Source organism: Paramormyrops kingsleyae, chromosome 7, assembly GCF_048594095.1.
Source record: "Paramormyrops kingsleyae isolate MSU_618 chromosome 7, PKINGS_0.4, whole genome shotgun sequence".
Taxonomy (NCBI): domain Eukaryota; kingdom Metazoa; phylum Chordata; class Actinopteri; order Osteoglossiformes; family Mormyridae; genus Paramormyrops; species Paramormyrops kingsleyae.
Window position 1 is genome coordinate 30,153,432 of NC_132803.1, and position 19,015 is coordinate 30,172,446.

At 46.6% G+C, this 19,015-nt stretch overlaps 1 protein-coding gene across 5 annotated transcripts in view; it reads left to right on the forward strand.

Moving 5' to 3' along the window:
* dnm1a (dynamin 1a) overlaps positions 1 to 19,015 on the forward strand; it is a 57,264-nt gene that overhangs the window by 9,905 nt on the left and 28,344 nt on the right. For 3 of the 5 annotated variants that reach the window (XM_023811062.2, XM_023811059.2, XM_072714750.1), the window contains exons 2-10: positions 10,670 to 10,743; positions 11,609 to 11,758; positions 11,866 to 12,069; positions 12,554 to 12,652; positions 13,525 to 13,685; positions 13,828 to 13,970; positions 14,101 to 14,236; positions 15,264 to 15,331; positions 17,752 to 17,890. In XM_023811062.2, the coding sequence (XP_023666830.1) occupies positions 10,670 to 10,743; positions 11,609 to 11,758; positions 11,866 to 12,069; positions 12,554 to 12,652; positions 13,525 to 13,685; positions 13,828 to 13,970; positions 14,101 to 14,236; positions 15,264 to 15,331; positions 17,752 to 17,890 (1,174 nt within the window). The remainder of the gene's footprint in view (positions 1 to 10,669; positions 10,744 to 11,608; positions 11,759 to 11,865; positions 12,070 to 12,553; positions 12,653 to 13,524; positions 13,686 to 13,827; positions 13,971 to 14,100; positions 14,237 to 15,263; positions 15,332 to 17,751; positions 17,891 to 19,015) is intronic. The other 2 variants (XM_023811060.2, XM_023811061.2) reach the window with 1 other exon arrangement.

Genomic DNA, 19,015 nt, shown 5'->3' on the forward strand with positions numbered 1-19,015 from the left:
CAGTAGTGCCATGCAGGATTACCTTTAATCTGAGGCTCTGTTTTCAATGAATAATGTACAATCCCATTGGCTGTTGAAGGCATTCTAATCTGCAGAGTGGAGTACTGTTTACAAATGATAGCCAATCCAATTTGCTCCTTCAGTGACCCTAATCTGTGTAGCTCTCGAGGGCATCGGTAATTTCATTTGCTTTCACTGTGGTCTTAAATTTGTTATGAAATTATTATATTAAAATGCATTGAAAGCTTCCTGCAGATAACACTTATTTGTCAATGATACAGTAAATAATTTTTTTTTTGTTGATTTTGTCACTTTTTGATTGAGTGATTAAAAAAATGTTTTTTAAACAAAATGTACCTCCAAACAAAAATTGTCTTGTGTTACATAAAGTGTTTGAAGTCAATCTTCAGGGTTCTCTGTTCTTAAACAAAAGGCAATCCTGCCTTAATTACTTACAGTGCATTCTTCAGTGATAAATAATTGTATTCAGTCTATATTTTTACGGAATCCACAGAGATGCTCTCTCATGAGATTTGAATCAATAACCTTCTGGGTGGATCCTTAACCTTTCTTTGGTTTCATTGGGGGTTCTGTGGCTCTCTGTGTTCAGTGACTCTAACTGCTGGCATGCGGCTTGGATCCCTGCCTGGGTCGTGACCTCTGTAGGATGCCCCCCCCCCCCCCCATGGGGGGACCTGGCGCACAGACAGCAGCACCCTCTGTACTTGCTGTGTCTGGGCGGGTCCTGTAGTGTGGGGGCCGTCTCCTCAACACAAAGACCTTCCCGACATAAAGGACCAATCCCCCTATGCCGGCTGCTTGGGTCAGTCAAAGAGGGGGGGCGAGGGGGTGCCTTACAGTCTTCACTCTCTCACCTTTAGAGGTCAGGTCACCTGCACCTTGCCAGCAGTGGCTGGGTCACGTGGCCGCCATGCTTATGGTGAACGGGGGAGGCCAGCTGAGTCGCAGCTTCAGGTCGCAGCTGTCTGCCGCGTCATGCCGGTGTGGGGGTCACATCCGCCCCCGGTGCTGCTGAGGGCTTGGTGTGACTCGGCTCCGTCGGCGGATCCCTGGCGCGGACCTGAGGCCCGTGGGCAGGGTCGCCTCCTGAATGAGCCATATACCCTCAGGCGTGATTTCCAGCTGGGCCTGGCCTCTGAAGCTGGATCACAGGATCGGCTCTTCCTCTGCTCCCGGCTGCGCCTTGCTCTCCTTAAACTTCACTTTATCCTTCGTGCTCCACCTCTCCTTCTGTCACTTTCCTGCCTCTATGTCTCTTTCCCTCATTTTTTGTTATTCTCTCTTCTGCTGTTTCCCATTCCCTTTCTTCTTCTCCTCTTTCCTCTGTCACTTCCTGTGTCTGTGTGATCTCCATGGTTTCCCGTTCCTGTATGTGCAGCCACACAAGTGTACGAGTCAGGAGAAGGTGTTTGGGAATGGAAAACAGGAAAAGACCGGGAGAGAGACACATAAGGCCCCGGAGACTGATTATACTTGCCAACAATTTAAGGACGTGGCCAATGTTGTTGTACTTAAATTTTGATTGTTCCACCTGTGGCAAGATTGCTTCAAATGATGGACTCTGGTGAGCATTGCTGTCACATTTCTCAGGACTTCAATGAAGATAGAGAGAAAGCGAGAAAGAGAGGGAGAGAGAAAGAGAGAGAGAAGCTTTGGCTGCCGTGCGTGTCAGCGTCTGTACTGATATCCTTGCTGTTTTGGTGAGCTTGTTGGCCCAGAGAACCTCCTTGAATTAGCCCTTGAAAATGTCTCTTGAAATCACACTTCCTTAATGCGTTTAGTGGGTTGTAAAAGCCCCCTCCCCCCCTCATGTCTAGCGTGACCCAGCCCCCAACTGCCCCTCAGGGTCTTTTCCCCCCAGTCAAAGGACTGGGACGGAGGGCTGGTGTGTGCCTGCCTATCGCATATGGCTGCCCCATATGCCGCCTGTTCCTTTTTTTTCTCTGGAACGGGGAGGAGGGTGGGGATGCGGAGGCGGGGAGCACAGTTGCTGCCATCTGTCCCTCACTGGGTGTTACTGAGGAAAGCTGTAGGTGACAGGAGAAGCTCCAGCCTGTACCTGGGTCCCTTCACCGGCCCGATTCTGTTCTGCTAGGTTTTTGTTTTCTGTTCTCAGCTGCCAGTAAAATCTGGCAAAATCATGGGACGACTACAAGGGGTCCTGAATTATATCATTGTTAAGATCCAATTAAGCAGTGTTCTGACATTTATGGTGTTGATGAGCTGTCATTGATTCTCAGTGCATAATGTAAAAGAATATTTTGGTGGCTCCTCCCACATTGGTGTTTCGGAAAAATTGTTGTGATCCAGCTGTGCTCCCACATCCAGTCGGCTGATTTGTTTAATAGGTCATGTGTCTCCCTGGACCAGCAAGCACACCAGCATCTGTATTTTACAGTGACAGTGTTAGTTTGTGCCATATGAGTTCAAAGGCTGTCCATATTGCTTAAGGGATCATTTGTGCAACCTTCATACATCGACCTGGAGTCCTCAAGCCAACATGAGTCTGAATTAAGATTTACTGGCCTTTTTTTTTTGGTCTGATCTCATTCCAGACCACACGGAAGCACCCCCCCCCCCCCCCCCCCAGGTGATTACAGCAAGTCGCTCCTCCTTTTGACCTTCTGAGTTGATGACTGTTAACTAATGTTACGTGGATGAACATGAGCAGACCAGCGAAACAGGGTGCAGAAGTGTGAAACTCATCTGACATTTAGGAAGTTGGGGGGCATATGAGGGACCATAATTCATACAGGCGGGCCAACCTTATCATTAGCCAATAATATGTTATGAATCGTTGAATGACAGGGGAAGGGGCCAATCAGGTTTCACTTGGGGTCAGTGACCCTGTGGCCCCACCCCTGTATATACGCCCCTGGAAGGAAGGTATGCCAGCTGGCTCCTCAGGACCGCGGACCTAGCCAATCAGTGACCACTTAGGCATGATAAAATGCCCATGGTGACAGTGCAGGAGATGGCAGTGCAATGCTAGCTGTTGTGTCTTGATTCACACTAAACTGCAAGTGACTTAACACCTTGTTTTGCTAACAAGTTCATAGTGTTCATCACCTTTTCCTCAAAAAATAAAGGACTTTTAGAGCCTGAAAAGGTATATGCTAAAAAAATCATGTTGGGTCATGGAAATCGTACAACCCTGAGTGCAATGTTCACTTTTTTATTGTTTCAGCAGTTCATGGAACATTCAGTCACGAGGTGAGCAAAAACCGCCATGGACATTTTCTGACTATGACTTTGAAATGTAACTCCAATGGATGTAATGCTGTTTTACATGATGCATCATGGTTCGGAACATCTGGAAAACACCCAGAAAAAGTCACAGTAAGCAAAAAATATAATAACAGATATACCCTTATTCATGAATTCCCTTCTTCCTTCACGGTTATGGTCTTACTTGTACACTTAGAAAGGGCCGTAAATATAACATGTTTTCACATACAACACGGTCATGCTATTTAGAACCTTGATGGCGCTGGAATGTAATAAGAGCATTCTGGGTAATCACACTGCCAGCATTAGCGGCAGCGCTAATCATCGTTAAAGCAACACATCCATTAAATAAACGCTCGTGCTGAAAGGCAGTGTTTTGACAACGTGATTTATTGCAGAGGCACAAATGATGGGGTGGCATATGGAATAAGGAATTATGAACAATTCATCTCAGCGCCCAGCCAATGAAAGGCTTTTGTTCTCATCTCAGAGTGGTTTCTGGAGTCTGAGGAGTTTCTGCAGAAGTTGAAGTTGTAGCGGGTGGATGTGAGGGTGGGTGGGTGGATGCGTGGGTGGTTGTGTTGCGGTTAGGGGGGGGGGGCACTAACTGCTCATTATGCGCCTCCCACGACAAATGTGCACCACCTCTGACCAACGTCAGCGACTCTCCCACCGCAAATCCAAAAAAAAGTGAACGAGTTAGTGGGGGTGGAGTGTTACCCAGCATGCTGTGTGTTTCCCGGAGGGGAGCTGTATGCCAGCCAGGTGGAAGTTACCATGACTACGTAAAACAGAAAACATTCAAAAGACACCTAGTTAGGGTACCCAAGCTGAAGAACATCGCCAAAGCATTCAGGAACAAAGAAGGCCACCCCAAACATAGACATGAAGCCAAGCGTTAAGTATGCAAAGGAACACATCTTGGACGTGTTTAACCTGTATTGCAGTCAATGTTATTGTGCAAAATTTCTATTAGGCACATGCAGGGGGTGGGGGGCAGCTGAGCACCTGCTGCTATGAACGACTGAATGTGCCCCCTTTTGATACTTTGATAATCTAAGCTGACAAATTTACAGAGGAGACCATCTCCCCAATTTACCCTAAGCCACACCCCATACCCCTGTTAAACCACCTGTCTGTGCACAACACTGATTTGTATAACCATTTTTACTTTTTTACCTGTACAAACATCTTTTTGCGACCTCCATCCGTCCCCATGAGTACTAATTCCAACAGGGTGATGTTGATGTTGGACCCTGGACCGCATGCTGGGTCTTTGAATAACAACGTCTTCTAAGCAAACTGATCATTCCATTTGGTGGTTGTAGACAAGTTCTAGCTGAGCTAAGAGTGCTGCTGATTCCAATTTCTTCTGACTGTTCATGTCCAGTTAGAGAAGGTCCCAGTGGTACTGGTACTGATCGGGAGTAGGGAGCTCTTGCCAGACGCTGGTGAGCTCGCTGTCCTTTACTTAGCCATGGGCAATGACAAGATGTGTGTCTTCCCCCCCTTACCAGCACACTTTAAAGAAAGATCTGGAAAAAAAAGTGTGATGCAGGCCCTGGGAACAGTCTGTGACAGTGACGAGTGGGAGATGGTGGTTTAGAGCCAAGCTGAAGTAGGCCGCAAATCTGCGAAGTGGAACTCATGGAAGGATAAAAAGACATTAGCGAGGCCCAGAAAATCAGCCTTTTTTGCACCCAGCTGAATATTTAATTTCTTCTGTGGTCTGTCAGCAAACTGAAAGCTGTAGGGCAGCCCTGGTGAGTGAAATGGGAGGGGCCACTTTGGAGGCCAATCAGCTTTCAGCGGGGGGTCACTGCCCCTGTGCCCCTCTATATATATGCATGTTGGCAGTTAGGAAGTTAAGCTGTTGGCAGGCAGGTGGGCAGGTGAGCTGGCTTAAGGCATTCGACAAGCAAGCCGGGGGTTGGGGGGGGCACAGGGAGGCAGCAGGCCAGCAGAGATATGGGAGAGCAGGTGGTCAGGCAGCGTACTCCCCCGTCTGTAGACCTCTGAGTGGTTCTGCCTAGAAGGGAGGAGGGGATGAGGGAAGTGCTTTAGCAAGTGTAGAACAGACAGTGACAACACAGTACAGCAGGGGTACTGGCCCTAGCTGAAAGCTGATTGGCCCCTAGAGTGCCACCTCCCCTGTCACTCACTAATTCAAGACAGATCATTGGCTAATGATTAGGTTGAACCCTCCAAGTGAATTACGACTCCTATTATACCCCCACCTTAAAAAGATCTAAGAATCACCCCTGCCTGAACAGCAGCTTTCCAACAACACATGGGGCTGAATTCAGAGGTCTGTGGGACAATGTTCTTTGGTATAATGCAGCCCTTTGCACTCTGGGAATTAATAGATAACTTGACCCTTAAAAGCAATGAAAATGAGGGGAGTTGTATGGAACTAAAAGATTATGCAAGTACTCTGGAGCCAATCAAAGCATACATAAGTTAGTAGTAACATAGACTCAATACAAAGTTTAAGCTTGTGGGAGTTTTATTTACACAAAAATGTTCTAAGGGCAGAACAAAAAAAATCATTGGTTCAGAGAGATAACCAATCAGACTGTGTAGGAGGTGGGTCCAAGCAACTAGAAGAGGTGGGAAGAAACAGTTCAGATGTCTTGGTTGCTTTGATCCACCTCCTCTGTAATTTGATTGGTTATCTCTCTGAACCAATCCTTTTTCATTCTGCCTTCTAAAAATTATTGTGTAAGAACATAAGAAATTTACAAATGAGAGGAGTTTGTTTGGGGAAAACCCCATCCATCCATCCTCCAACCTGCTTATCCTACTGGGTTGTGGGGGGTCCGGAGCCTATCCTGGAAGCAATGGGCATGAGGCAGGGAACAACCTGGGATGGGGGGCCAGCCCATTGCAGGGCACACACCATTCACTCACACATGCACACCTAAAGACAATTTAGCAACTCCAATTAGCCTCAGCATGTCTTTGGACTGTGGGGGGAAACTGGAGTACCTGGAGCAAACCCCACGACAACACGGGGAGAACATGCAAACTCCACACACATGTGACCCCAGCAGAGACTCGAACCCAGGTCCCAGAGGTGTGAGGCATCAATGCTAACCACTGCACCACCATGCCACCCTGTAAATAAAACTCCCATGAGCAAAAAGGAAACAGGAACACAATGTAGTAATGACAAAATGGGATTAATGTGATCAGACTTCCTGGTTACAGTATGAGTGCTACAGCTTTCAGTACTAACTGAAGTTTATTTAAGGACCCAGAGATACAGCTGGAAAGAAGAGTTAGAGTAGTCCAATCTTGAACTATTAAAGGCATCGATTTGTTTTCCCACATCACAGAAAGCAAGATGGACAGCATCTTCCTAAGCTTGGCAGATTCCTCACATAGAAGTGTGTTGTCCTACTGACATTTCCAAGGTGAGCTTTAAAAGACAGATGTGAACCAAATACAGTATGACACCAAGGTTTTTAGTTTAATAGAAAAACCATCAAATTTTACGTCATTAAGCACGCTCGGGCTACCCTCAGGCCAATTAGCAATACTTCCATTTCGTATGGGTTCGGTTGAACCTTGAAAACCTGGTGATCAGATTTGCAGGGCAGATGAGGACCTGAGTTAAGCTGGCAGGTGCTTGAAGCTGAACGAACCATGGAGAGCCGCATGCGGAGGCGTGACGTCACGTGTAGGTGCGGATGTGACCTCATGGACTCACACTTTGCTGTGCTGTTTAAACCCCAGTGATTCCTTCTCAGATGAATAGCGAGCTGGGAACCACCAGTGAAGAAGTCAGCATGCATGTTAAACTATTGCTTCTCTTGTTGTGTCTGGGTAGAGCTGAATTTTTAAAATAGCACCCCTCCCCCATGCCACTGCAACACTGCCAGTTAAAGTTAGCAAAGAGGTGGAAATTTCAGGTCTAGAAAGTACAAATCCAGACCAAGATTTTGTTTCAACCAACCAGTTGAGAATTGGATTTTTGCTTTCTGGACCTTAAATTTCCACCTCTGCATGTGACCCAGCAGTAAGCCCAGAGCTGGGGTCTCGGAATGGACGTTAACAGTGAGGATAATTTACCATGCAGACATTTCATGCTTTTCCCTAAGATCAACATCTGTTTTTATTCTGTTTCATACCAGTTTTTTCTTTTTGTTGAGTGAATATGATGCTTTTCCTGAAGGTCCACTTTTGTGTGTGTGTGTGTGTTTTTTTTTAATGTTCCGTCCCTCTGTTTTAGAGAAATGCAAAATGGACATAATTTGTTTCTGACTAGTTGGTCCTTTATGTTTTTGTTATTCTTGTAATTTTGATATGGCTTTGGGATTTGTTGGTAGGTTTCTGTCCTTGAGTAGGCTGTTTTTACAGTAGGATGTGGTTACAATGGAGGTTATTATTATTATTATTATTATTATTATTATTATTATTATTATTATTATTATATTGTCATTTTGCTTTTAGTCTTGCAAGGTTCTGGCATGTTCTTCAAAATCCTCGCTTCCGATCCATATTCTATGGAATCTTGGAAATTGTGATTTTATTACCCCTTTTGGGACCCCCTCTATTACTCCTGTGTTTATTACCCCTGTGGGACCCCCTCTATTACTCCTCTGTTTATTACCCCTGTGGGACCCCCTCTATTACTCCTCTGTTTATTACCCCTTTGAGACCCCCTTTATTACTCCTGTGTTTATTACCCCTGTGGGACCCCCTTTATTACTCCTGTGTTTATTACCCCTGTGGGACCCCCTTTATTACTCCTGTTTTTATTACCCCTGTGGGACCCCCTTTATTACTCCTGTGTTTATTACCCCTTTGAGACCCCCTTTATTACTCCTGTGTTTATTACCCCTGTGGGACCCCCTTTATTACTCCTGTGTTTATTACCCCTTTGGGACCCCCTTTCATGTGTTTGAGGCTTTTATTATGAAGCAGTGAGTGTGTGTCTCCCTCCTTAAATGCACTTTTGTGTTTATCATGTTTGTGGGGGCTTTGTAGGTGTTCTCTAGGGTGTCTGTGAATGTGGCCCCATATGCCATCCAAGTATCTGTAGTAGTATGTTGGTTTTCGTCACACCTCTCAAATACCATCCCGTCCCAGTCAGATCTGTTAATATTTACATACTTATTCCTCTCTTGGCTGTGCCCTTGATTTGCATGTAAACCTGACAATTGAATCAAAAGACAGTCTGTTAGCCAATTATGCAATAACTGGAACATTTTGCTTCGGTACATATTTTTCTGTTGTCCAATGGCTATTAATACTGCTGCAGTGTCAATGTTTGCGGGTACATTATCAATGTTTATTGTGAAGATGGCTGTTTCAGCTGCTGTGGTGTTGTGCTTTTCAACAAAGTCCTCTATGTAACTTTTATCTTTTGTGGATAGTGAGTTTATGAAGAAGTCTATAAGACTCTCATAGTTTGACTATGGTGCTCCCAGCTGGAATTTCATAGAGAAGAGACCATCTTTGCAGGTCCTTATGTATTTTTGGTAATAGGTACAATATTCTTTGTCTGAATCTGAATCCTCAGGGAGAATCTCTGTTTGTGTGAGTTTATTTTCTTTCCACTTGTGATTGCATTATTTGGTTGATTTCTTTGGCTGTTTCCAGGTATATCAGGGTTGTAGGATCTCTGTAATGGTGGGTGTTGTTTATTCACCTCTCCGCTTCCCAGACACCCTGTTCCCTGTCCATTGTCACCACTGTACTTCCTGTATTGTTTCCTCATCTTCCCAGGTTGTTCGCTTACTGCCTGTCTTGATAGGCCTTTGTCCGTCCAGCTTTTTGTTGTTCGGTCTAGTTGGGTTTTCTAGTTTAAATGTTCGATCTAGTGGTCTAGCATCCTCCTGGTATCCTACTGCCATTCATAATCACTTTTTTATCCCAGTCCTAGCTCTAACACATAAGGCAACCTTAACATTATCAGTAACTGGAACCCTAATGCCAAACCCACCTGTAACCCTAAACTTTATTCCAACCTTCCCCAGATGCCCATAGCTCCAACCCTAACCCTACCCCCAAACATTTTCCCTAATCCCTTGAATAAAAAAGTGCAGAATTTCAGTGGTGTGTTATACTCTCCAATCCTGCGAAATCTTGTTTGTTTAGCCTACTTTGCTGTTCCCCTGAGGCATAGCATCACAGAACACCCCCACCCCTGAGAGGTGGGTGAATCGGTGGGTTAGGACTCAGTGCCTGTCATTGGAAGGTCATCAGTTCAAATCGCTTGGCCAATCGAGCAGTCATATCACCACTGGGCCCGTGAGCCAGGCCCATAATTCCAACTGCTTCAGGTGCTCTGGGTGAACAGCAGATCCTGACCTGAACCCAAACTTTGCTGTCACCTGTATACAGTAGCAGTCAGAAGTCTGGACACGCCTAGTGATGAGACAGATGACCTGGGGTGATTTGGATTGAAGAGTAACAGCAGGGTAGCCAACTTCTGCCCAGAACTTGTGGAAACTCCTTCAGAACTGTTGGAGAAGCATTCCAGGTGGCTACAGGAAGCTGTATGAAAACATGACAAAAGTCTGCACTGCTGTCATAAATGCAAAAGAGGGCATCTTGAAGAGTCTAAAATTTAGAGATGCTGAACACTTCTCTTGGTCATTGCGACACTTCATACGTATTACTTCATTGTCTGGAGGCCTTATATTATGAGGTGAACAATGTGCTGTACTAGTCGCCAAAACTGTGGAAACACTTCCAGTTTTTAAAGTTTGCAGAACTTCATTAAACTGTTGCTCCAGTTACTTACGTAATCATCCAGTATATGATATTTATAACATTCTTTGATTGTTTATAAACATTATCGCCAATATTTGTGATAATTTTTAAAGTTTAATGCCAAAAATGTTAACAATTTTGGCCACTACTGTGGCTAAAATAGAGACAAATGTATTAAAAGCAGACGTGTCCAGACCTTTGACTGGTACTTTATGTCTGTGCCTTTTTTAGGAGAGTAAAATGGGATAAGTGAAGTCTGAAATTTCGTTGTAGTTGCGTTCACTAATCTCGGCGTCCTCCATCCACATGGCTCCGCGTGGTTTGGGACTCACAGCACCTTCCATATGTGGTTCCGTGAGGTGCTGGCGTGTGCTGATAGATCAGTGCAGGCTGCCTCACGGAGAGGATGCCTTGGAATCGGTCAGGTTTCCATAGCAGAATATAGACACCTGCTTCTCCTCATGTGTATGCAGGAACATAAATGGCATCACTAAGGCAGAACGCAATGTGTCAGAATCCCTCTGCAGAGCCACTGAAAAACAAAATGAGGCAGCCATTACCCACCACACCTCAGCAAGGTGCCTTTGGGCTATGACGATCTCGCCTTCCGCAGGAGTGCTGAGGGGGACGGGGCTCTGTCCTGAAAAGGGGGTCACTTGATTGGTCGATGCTAATACTTCTCCCATTTGTGTGACAGGGACTTCTTGCCACGTGGCTCGGGCATTGTGACCAGGCGCCCCCTGGTGCTTCAGCTTATAAACTGCCCCACAGGTGAGCCTCTTCTACCCAAATACACACCCATTAATTGACTAATTCATGAATACTGTAATGTGGTTGTGTTACTGTTTCACTGCTTACCAACATTGTAATGTAAAGTGTTGTGCCACTGTTTACTAATGCATTGATTTAAAAGGCACAGATGTATGGTTCCTGCTACCTAACAAATAAGCCTAAATATTTTATCCCAGGGCTGTTTGTCTGGCTTAGTTTAATCATGTATTCCTTCTTTTTTACACAACAGATTTTATTTATCTCTTGTGACCCGGTATCTTCTTTGTGTTTTTCTACTGTCATAGCAAAGAAATACAGTTACAGAGAGTTTATATACTTACCTTATTTTCTTATGTATGAGGTAAAAGTTCTGCGTGAGAGTTGAATTTTATAGATAGTTAAATGTTACTGTTGAAAAACACTGAACTGTAACACATTTTAAACACTTTCATCTTTTTATATACACGCATTAATGAATATTTACCATTTTTAGTCAGATATTCAATAGATCACAACAGGTAAATTAAACAATAGCGGAACACTGCTAAATCATGTCTATGCTTGCTCAGGAGCCGTACATTTGCCGCACAATGTTTTTCATTGTTTTTTTCATTTTTAATTAGAGTTAATGGAATAGTGTTTTTTTACTTATTATTATTATTCTGATACTTTGGAATTATGCTGGTTACTTAAATGTGCCATTACTTGAACGCCAGATATGAGTATCTTTTACAGTACACCCTTCTATTTTGAGGAAAGATGCTTACTAATACTGCCACCTAGTGTCAGGAGGCCCACTATTTTAAATGGGGTTTTTCCCTTCCTCCATTGCAATTTTATTCTCCCTCTCTCATCTTCTTCCCAGAATATGCTGAATTTCTCCACTGCAAAGGAAAGAAGTTCACAGACTTTGATGAGGTGCGGCAGGAGATCGAAGCGGAGACGGACCGTCTCACAGGGCAGAACAAGGGCATCTCCCCAGTGCCCATTAACCTGCGTGTCTACTCTCCTCATGGTGTGTTGCCCCATGTTATGCTGCAGTGCATTCTGGGTTACGGATGATGGAACATGTTGTTCATCTTGTCCTCATCTCCCTGCTCTCCCACCATACCCCCCCCCAAGTCCTGAACCTGACCCTGGTTGACTTGCCGGGGATGACCAAAGTGCCGGTTGGAGACCAGCCAGCCGACATCGAGCAGCAGATCCGCGACATGCTGACGCAGTTCGTCACCAAGGATAATTGCCTGCTCCTGGCCGTGTCACCTGCCAACTCGGACCTTGCCAATTCCGATGCCCTGAAAATTGCCAAAGAAGTCGATCCACAAGGTAGTCACTAACCATCACACAGCCTGCTAACTAGCTACTTAGGAACAGACTATTCTGAATTTTTGAGCTGCATTATATCCGGCTAATTCGCAAGCTAGTTAACAACTCGGGGTTTTTACTCATTTATGCACCTGGGTTCATTTTCCTGAAACAATTCAGGTTTAACGGAACAAGATGTATGACCCAGTAACCTTAAGGTTAAGATAGCTTCTCCAGAACCACTGTTACCTGCTGCCCATCTTATGCACGAAAACAATGGAAGAACAGCCTCGTGGCGTGGGAGGAATTTTTTCCATATTGTTTACTCTGTTTTGTCTCTTATTGAAATTATGTTACTTTATTACAAATCTGCAATATTATGGAAAAAGAAGAATTAGAACCAGGTGAATTTTATTATTGAGATGAAGGCACTGAAGTATTGTCTAACTGTACCTCTGACTGAAACTTTCCTTGTGTGTGTGTGTGTGTGTGTGTGTGTGTGCAGGGCTGCGCACTATTGGCGTCATCACCAAATTGGACCTGATGGACGAGGGGACGGATGCCAGGGACATCCTGGAGAACAAGCTGCTTCCGTTGCGGCGAGGTAAGCCCCCCGCTCCCTGGCCCCCGAGAAAAGCGGAGCCAGAGTGGGAGACTGTGTGTAATCACTATGTGACACCCAAACCACACAATGACGCACTACAAAGGACAACAACTGAAATTTAAATGGCCCATTTTTTGGGTGATTTATGGCTCAGTGGGTCAAGACAGAATCTGTGCTAGAGATCAGAAGGTTGTTGGTTCGAATCCCAGACTTGGAAAAATGATTTTACTGTTGGGCCCCTGAGTAAGTTCTTAGCCCCCATTTGCTCCAGGGACTAACTGACCCTGCTTTCACTTACGCTTTTGAATAAATGCATCTGCTAAATTAATGTAACGTCATATTTTTTCACTTGTTTCAAAAATGGTGCAGCCTATCTGCCTCGCCACAGCTCCCTCTGGTGGCCATACGGGTATTGTGGTGCATTGTCCGATGTAAATGGAAGGAGGAAGCGTAAAACACGAAGTCCATGTTTGAGTGATACATCTGGAAAAGTGCCTCGGCCCGCCTGCTGCTTTGTGCTGAGCTCCGCAGAAGCCAGCATCTATGTGGGAAACCCTGTAATGTAATCTGCTGATGTGGATTCTTTCAGTCTTTTCCGCTCGAGCTTGGCTACAGCTCAGCCCCTTGTCCCCAAGCTCTGCTTCATGCTCCCCCTCCCCATGTTTTTTTCATCTTGTTTTTTTTTTTGGCTGCACCCCCTGGGGTCCAGGGAGCAGGGAGACATATATCATGCTTAGCATCTTGCCCCCAGCACGGTCTTCAAGTGTGACCCAGAGGTACCATGGATCAGAACCCAATAAGCATTCTAATAGATGTCATGTGATCTATGACCTTTGACCCCCTTCCCCCCCCCCCCCTTTTCCTCTATGCAGGTTATATTGGCGTGGTGAACCGGAGCCAGAAGGACATTGACGGGAAGAAGGACATCACAGTGGCCATGGCTGCTGAGAGGAAGTTCTTCCTGTCCCATCCCTCCTACAGGCACCTGGCTGACCGCATGGGCACCCCCTACCTGCAGAAGCAGCTCAACCAGGTGAGCTGCTACGGTAACTATGGAAACACAAGAAGGAGGAAGGGGACCCTAAATCTAGAACGTGCTTCAAACTGTATAGTTCCTGTGTAACAGTAAGGTTTCTAGAGCGGCTCACACTGATAGGTTCCTCCCCCTCATGCAGCAACTGACCAATCACATCCGGGACACGCTTCCTGGGCTCAGAGCCAAGCTGCAGAGCCAGCTGCTGTCCATTGAGAAGGAGGTGGAGGAGTACAAGAACTTCCGGCCCGACGACCCATCCCGCAAGACCAAGGCCCTGCTGCAGTGAGGGGCCGCTCGTATGAATGCATGTGTCCTCAAGCCAACACAGGCATCACCGAGATCTTAGCTTGGCCTCGGTCACTGGTCATCACCGTTTTGTAGCTAAACTCTGTGTTCTCTCTGTGTTCCTCAGGATGGTGCAGCAGTTCTCGGTAGACTTTGAGAAGCGCATTGAGGGCTCCGGCGACCAGATTGACACCTACGAGTTGTCAGGCGGCGCCAGGATCAACCGCATTTTCCATGAGCGCTTCCCCTTCGAACTGGTCAAGGTGCGACACGTGACATGTGCACACACCACTGGCGCCCCCTAGCTGCCATTATGGGAAATCGACTGGCTAAGTCCGCACCCCCTCAGAATGGGCATAACCACAGGGTTCTACGAGTATAATCCGAATTCCAGCATGACGACCTTAACCCCTACCAGCCCTAACCATAAGTAACCAAAGAAAATATTAGACTTTTGCCATTTTTAGTTTTTCGATTGCATTCACAGATTTTGGTAAAATTCAGTTTTCCCTCGTAGGGACTGAAAAAATTGTCCCCACAATGTCAAAATAACAGGTATTTATCATATTGTGGGGCCATTTGGTTCTCACAGACACAGACACACACACACACGTTCACAAGTGCACATGCAGGCGTGCAGACAAAACAAACAAGGGATTCCTGTATTTTACGGGATGTTCCGGCAAACAATGCTCCTGTGTTTCACTGATTAGCAGTGTGTTTGTGGCCTGGGGCACAAGGCAGAGAAGTCCTCTCCCAGTACGCGAGCTTTCCCAGTCAACCTCCCACCCCCTCCATTTCCTGAATGTGCCTCTCATCTTGGGGAGTGGGGGCCCTTTGCTGTCAGTTAGCCAAAGCAGAGAGGGTGACTCATAGCTTAGGATCGAGCCCCTGGGCCTTAACCAGAGGCTTTATGACTAAAGTGTTCCGCTTTCGCTCTCTTACTCTCTCCTTCCCCCTCTCTTTCTGTGGAAAAAATAATAATCCGCACACATCTACCGTCTGGACGGCCCGAGGAGAGTGCAGACGTGGGGTCAGATACACACAGGACCAGGGGGAGTTCAGATTAAAAGCACGATTAATACGGGGTCGAGAAGCCCGGGTCACCTTGTACGGCCACAAACGCAGCAGGAATCGCAGAAAGATCAATAAGGTGCAAAGAGCCACAAGCCACGGGGTGTGTTACGCCAATGGTCTCTTAGCCAATGGGAGCACTTTACTCACAGAGAGACTGAGGGCACGTTCGATCAGTGGCTCACAAAGTACTTCACGTGTCCTTTCTTTTTCTAGATGGAGTTTGACGAGAAGGAGCTCCGTAAGGAGATCAGCTATGCCATCAAGAACATTCATGGCATCAGGCACGTTGACCTCTGGCCCCTCCCTTGACACTGATCATTTTGTAGGCCATTCTAGTCTCCGTCCTCTTCCATTTGGGGGTCACATTGACTCAAACCTATTATCCATCTGATCACTGGCACAAAATTCATTATACATCCATTCACCCATCTGTACAATGGATGAGACCACATTTCTGTTAGGTTTGTGCCCAGTGTGACCTGTCGTTGTTGCTTCCTTGCATCCTGCTCCGTAGTGAAGTTACATTCCCCTTCTGTGGAAGCTGGAGCTCCAGACTACTACCAGGCTGTTGTCAACCTCTAAAGCTTTGCTGAAATGTCAAGGCCTGCAGCGCTCAGATCTTGATCTACCCCCCACCGCTCACTCCTGTGCTGCTTGGGCAGGTGGGAAGCAGGGGGGGAGTAGGGGGGGAGTCGACTGCGATTAGAAGAAGATTGGTTGGCTGCTTCCGCCCTCTATTCTGGTTGGAGGTGTCAGAAAGAAAAAAAGATTGATTTAATTGATCCGCTGTTCTCTGCTATGTTCTTCTATCCTGGAATCATCATGGCATAGTCTGGAAAAAGGCATCCTTCTGTATCAGACATACAGATACACAGACACGGCTTGATATCAGATCGCCCCCTACAGGGAGAGGACCGCACTGCAGATTCCTATAAAGGTGCAGTCACACTGGCACAAAAAAATATTTGCGTCTCATTCACATACCTCAGATGACACAGAAGACCTTGGGATTTTCCCACTACAAATACGTCACTGTTCATATTATCCCTGCCCCCGGCTTCAGAGGCTACAGTCTTGTGGAAATTAGTACATGCAGCAATTTAGGGAAGACAACAAAGCCTGCAGATAGTAAACAAGATGTTAGCACGCAGTGTGGCGGACTAGCAGTTGGATTTGAGTCCATCAGTGGCTCCTACTGTTATCCTTTTTGGTGCAGTTTTTAGACTTTGTCATTTCTGCAAAAATAAGAGGGTGTATAAATGCACAATTATGCATTAAGTCATGCTGCTTGAAAGTGTTTACTTAATATCTAAAATAACATTACCAGGACACTTCTGAAGTACTATAGGCAGAACCACAAGGAAGCTGTTGTCCACTGAGCAGACAATGGGCAAAACCATGGGAATGATCTAGGAAAGACAGATAGTTTACCACAAACCCTTCTATGATCAAATTAGGGATCAGGAACATCTCATGGACCACATGGTGTGGTCAGCTGGCGCCGGGATATAATTCTTCTACATGTGGGCGGTGTTAGAGTGCTGTCTCACGGTGATGACATAACCGTGTCTGCGAATGATGGAAGCCACTGAGCACAGAAGAATTACCCCCCCCCTCCATTAGCATAAAGGTCAGATGCATGCTGTAGATCAAAAGCCTCATCTTGATGTCCCTCACCCCCCCCAGCCCCATTTCATATATTTATACATGTACCACCTCCATCATAGAGGATTCATATAATTATGGGCTGGAATATTGCAGGATTTTCTTTAACCAGGATTGTCAGGCAATGGCAGGGGGAGGGAGTCATGGAACCACTGCTTTCAACAATCCCATATAAAAAAATCTGCGCACCTCAGACGCTGTTTCTGACTGTTCTGAATATGACATCAGACTCATACAGGCCTGTATATGCAGTTGCTTATGCCTTGGGCTTTATCTATATTTCATATAAACTGAAAAATATTATCTGCCATGGCTCCATGTGTGTGGAGTTTACATGTGCTCCACATGTCGCCGTGGGGCTTCCTTCAGGTACTGCAGTCTCCCCCCCACACACCAAAAACATGCTGTGGTTAATTGGAGTTACCAAATTGCCCATTGGTGTGCCTGTGTGAGTGAATGGTGTGTGTGTGCCCTTGCGATGGGTTGGCGCCCCATCCTGGGTTGTTCATTGCTTTGTGCCCGTAGGCTCTGCGTTAGGCTCCGGACCCCCGCCCCCTGCAACCCTGAATAAGACAAGCGGTCACTGAAAATGGATGGATGAATGGGTGGATGGATGGATGAAATATAGCTAATCATTATAAGATACATACAGACACTGACAGATGACGAGTGTGTTAGAGGGCAGAAGGAAAAATTATTGGTTGGGAGAGAAAACAATCAAACTGTAGAGGAGGTGGGTCCAAGCAACTAGAGGGGGCGTGACCAAACAATGAGATGTCTTGGTCCTATTCCTCTAGTTGCTTGGACTCACCTCCTCTGCAATCTGATTGGTTACCTCTCTGAGCCAATCATTTTTCGTTCTGCCATTTTTGTGTAAATAAAACTCCCATGAGCTTGTGTTAATAGTAGATGTTTTTGGTATGGGATGTTTCTGCCCTGACTGGGATGGGGTGGGATAGACAGGTGGGTTCTGTGGCATTAACGCCTTCTCTTTCTGCCTGGCCTCCCCCCCTCTCTCTCGCCGCCCCGCGGGCAGGACTGGGCTCTTCACCCCGGACATGGCCTTTGAGACCATTGTGAAAAGGCAGATCGGGAAGATTAAAGAGCCGTGCCAGAAATGCGTGGACATGGTCATTTCTGAGCTAGTCAATACTGTTAGACAGTGTACCCGGAAGGTAAAAACCACCAAAATACCCCCCCAGTCTCCTTGAGAGGGGGGCTACCCCCAAACCCCTGAAAGAGCACCACTCCCTCTCACCACCTCAAACGCTGTACCCTTCTGCCGTTTGGGGATGTACATAAGAGCCAGGATGTGGAGGGTGATTTCTGGGAGAAGGATGGGTGGAATGGGGTCAGGGGGTGAGGGGGGGGCTCACACTATGGCCACTGTATCTTGCCAGGGGCGATTCCAAAGTTTTTTTTAAAGGTAGGTGGCATAATTCATATAGAAGGATCAACCTTATCATTAGCCAATGATATGATTTTAATCAGTGAGTGACAGGGGAGGAGGCACTGCAGGGACCAGTCAGCTTTCAGCTGAGATCAGTAGTCCTGTGGCCCCGCCCCTGTACACGCCCCTGAACCTTGCAAAGTGGCAAAGGTGTGTCTGGAAGTTGGGTTCCAGCCATTGTGAGGCTGCCATAGTTCACCATGAGCTAAATAGCTCCCTCTTCAGGAAATCAGCTGCTGGTCCATTAGACTGTACCCCTGACCCGTATTGATACTAAGTGCATAGTGGTGGCCTCATTGTGGCGCTCAGCATCCAGACTTGCCCCCTGGGAGACAGCGGCCGCATCCCTGGCACCAGCGGCCCGACTGCGCTTGGCTCCTGGGAGTCGGAGCCCAAACGGGTTGCCGGGCTTCTAGGGAAGTCTGGCCGGTGTCTTGCTCGTACTGGTCATGGATGTGTTTGGGGGAGGGGGTGGCGGTTCTTGGGCTGTTGGCTTGTTGACGTGGGCTGGCCTGAATCCTTCTCTTTCCTCATGGTAGGAATCCTGGGGGTGCCCTGATGTGTAGGGGTGGGGGGGTTGGAAAGAGAGGGAGACTGGTGCTGCCCCCTATTGAATGGCTTATGGAGATACCAACGGTCTCACATGCCTTTTCTTTCCCTCTGTGCTGTTTACCCTCCCTTTTGTCCCATCACCCTCTCTTGTTTCATCTACCACAATCTCTCCCTCACTTCAATATCCCCCTTACCCCCCCCCCCCCGTCTCACCTCTCCATCTTGTACGGCTCATGCCCTCTCCCTGGTTTATCCTTCCCCTACCTCTCTACCTCCCTTCTTTTTCCTTTCCCCTCTG